Here is a 3,007-nt window from a genome sequence, read left to right on the forward strand (position 1 = left end):
GGAGAGAGAGAGGGAGAGAGGGAGAGAGGGAGAGAGAGAGAGAGAGAGAGAGAGAATGCCTTACTTTGCCACTCAATGGTCCTTGAATCAGTTTGGGATATTTCTGGGACACTGTGTTTCCATGTCCAAGTTTACCATAGTCGCCTGTCAAAGAAGAAATGGTAGAAACAGGCAGGTATATTACAAGACATTTCTACACCAAAAGCAAGGATGTTTGGAACCAGTGAGGGGCTATCTATATGGACAACTAACTGTGACCCATTAGAAATAGCAGCTAAATCTCACTCAACTTACACCCTACTTTATTTTTTTTAAGACCATATAAGAAAATGCAGTCATAGGCACACTATGTCTGATCCCTGTGAAATGGCTTTTATCAAAGAATAGTTGGATCAGGTCTGACCCGGGGCTAAACAACAACCAAATATTCTATACACAAGTTATACTATACATGCATTATACACTAGATATGCTATATATGATATCGTGGCACTCTGTCGATTATGACGATGAGGGTTCCAGTTGATCCGATCAATGGAACAGCCAGCTCATGAAATTAACATGCAAGTGGCTGAGCACTCCACAGACATGTGTACCCTTAATGTAGTTCTCAGGGAGATTCAGCGTGACACAGAGTGTGACAAGGCTGACCCTTTGAAATACAGGTACAACAGAAACAGGAAGAAAGAGTGAGAGAAAGTTGTGGTGAAAGAGTACAGCTGGGTTAGTCACTACCCCCTGCCGGAGCCTTGTGGAGCTTTAGGTGTTTTCGCTCAATAAACGCTCACAACACCCAGTCTGGGAATCGAAACCGTGATCCTACGACCACGAGTCCACTGCCCTAACCACTGGGCCATTGCACCTCTATATATAATATACTATATACAAGTTATATTATGTATCATACAACACAATTTAACCTAAAACATCTACACATTTGCAGCAATGGATTAATGATTGCCAATTACACCATTCCACATTTTAGGAGGAAACAAAAACCTCAGTGAGTTACCTCCTCCCTTCACAATACCAACCTTAAAAAGTCTATTGATGAATGTGAGTTCAGCATCATTGTCAACAACAATCTGCATTTGATGAAACATATTTCTAAAATCAACCGAACGACTTAAGGTGTCTTAGCATCACTCAGTTATCACGCTGGTTATCTGTTGAAAGGTCTATATAGCTGTGATATGTCCACAGTTATTCTGTATCTCCAGTCTGGAATCCCTATCTTGTCCAGCATAACAATTTCCTGGAAGCTTTCCGGAGATGTGCAACCAGGCAAATGCCCTCAGTCTTCAACGTATCACTTCTCTGACAACGACACACTAGAGTCTCAATGCCTAGCAACTGACTTGGTAGAAGCCCACAAAATTATCCACCATCTTTACAACAACTTTGGCCACTTTTTTGAATACAACATCTCTACCACCCATAGACATGCTTATAAAATCAAATACCAGTGCAGCACCTATGACTTGCAAGGACATTTTTTCATGCTCAGAATGGTTGAAGCAAGGAATAAACTCCCTGCATTGCTTTTTAGCTGTCAGGACAGTGCATCCTTGGAAAATTCCATGCTTGCTGAAATTCACCAATTTTTACTTCTGACAAATGCATCAGCTCAACTACAGTTTTGATATTTAGCAGCTGACTTGGTAGAATCCCGCAAGATCATCCACCATGTTGCCAAAAATGGCCACCTTTTTAAATTAAATATCTCAACCATCCATGGATATGCTTATAAAATCAAAGAACAGCACACTACCCATGACTTACAGGAACATATTTTAATCAAAACAGACCAGTTACATGTACATGTGTGTGTGTGTGTGTGTGTGTAAGGTCAACTAAAAGACTTACCATCTCCCCAACTGAAAACCTGTCCATCTGTTGACATTGCTAAACTGTGACCATCTGATCCTTTGGATGACGAGATCTTTTTAATTTGACATTTCGGGTCAAAGGTCAGCTTCTTTGGGACGGCCTGGTTGCTGGAATCTCCAAGCCCCAAACGTCCATAACTTCCTTTACCACAGGCAGCTACTGATCCTTCATTGTGGACAACAAACGTGCAAAACTGGCCAGCTTCAATCTGAGCAGATAATAATAATAATAATAATAATAATAATAATAATAATAATAATAACAATAACAATAATAATAATAATAATAATAACAATAACAATAATAATAACAATGGTTTCAAATTTTGCCACAAGGGCAGCAGTTTTGGAGGAGGGGATGAGTCGATTACATCGACCCCAGTGTTCAACTGGTACTTATTTTGTCGACCCTGAAAGAGTGAAAGGCAAAGTCGACCTTGGCAGAATTTGAACTCAGAACGTAATTTTGGCAGCATTTGAGAGGAAGAGGAAGACTGATTACACTGCCCCCAGTACTCGACTGGTACTTTATTTTAATGACCCTCAAAAAGGGATGAAAGGAAACACTGACCAGACTGTAATGAGTTGGAACAAACACCACAGGGCATTTTTCCCCGATGATGATGAGGATTGTGATGACAATGATGACTAAGGCATTGACGACCATGATGTGGTGACGATGATGATGGATGATGACGGCAGTGATGATGATGTTAATGATAACATTAGTGAATACGATGATAAAGACAACAACAACAACAAAGATGTTGGCAGCAACACGACTTCTACTACTACTACTACTACTATGATGGCTTACCTGTTGACAATCTCCAAAAGCTGATGTCAATTTCGGCGTGGTCACCTTCTCCTGGCTGCCCTCCCCCAGCTGGTGGCTGCTATTACTGCCCCACACATACACCTCACAGTTGGCACCAAATACAGACGAGTTCCCTTCTGTATTGCGGTTTTCATCGGGACTCATGCACGTACTTGCATAATGCACAGCTAAGTGGTAAACCTGCCGCAGAAATAAACACAAAACAATAATAAATGACAAATAAAAACAACAATAATGATAATAATCCTTTCTGCTATAGGCATGAGGCCTGAAATTTGAG

The 3,007-nt window shown here is 40.7% G+C and overlaps 1 protein-coding gene across 1 annotated transcript in view; it reads right to left on the minus strand.

Moving 5' to 3' along the window:
- Positions 1-3,007, minus strand: part of LOC106868812 (probable E3 ubiquitin-protein ligase HERC1) — a 98,961-nt gene that overhangs the window by 79,129 nt on the left and 16,825 nt on the right. The window contains exons 4-6 of the mRNA XM_052975429.1: positions 2,707-2,907; positions 1,867-2,098; positions 65-144 (exon numbers count right to left, since the gene is read on the minus strand). Coding sequence (XP_052831389.1) covers positions 65-144; positions 1,867-2,098; positions 2,707-2,907 — 513 coding nt within the window. The remainder of the gene's footprint in view (positions 1-64; positions 145-1,866; positions 2,099-2,706; positions 2,908-3,007) is intronic.

This window comes from Octopus bimaculoides, chromosome 21 (assembly GCF_001194135.2).
Source record: "Octopus bimaculoides isolate UCB-OBI-ISO-001 chromosome 21, ASM119413v2, whole genome shotgun sequence".
NCBI classification, from domain to species: Eukaryota; Metazoa; Mollusca; class Cephalopoda; order Octopoda; family Octopodidae; genus Octopus; species Octopus bimaculoides.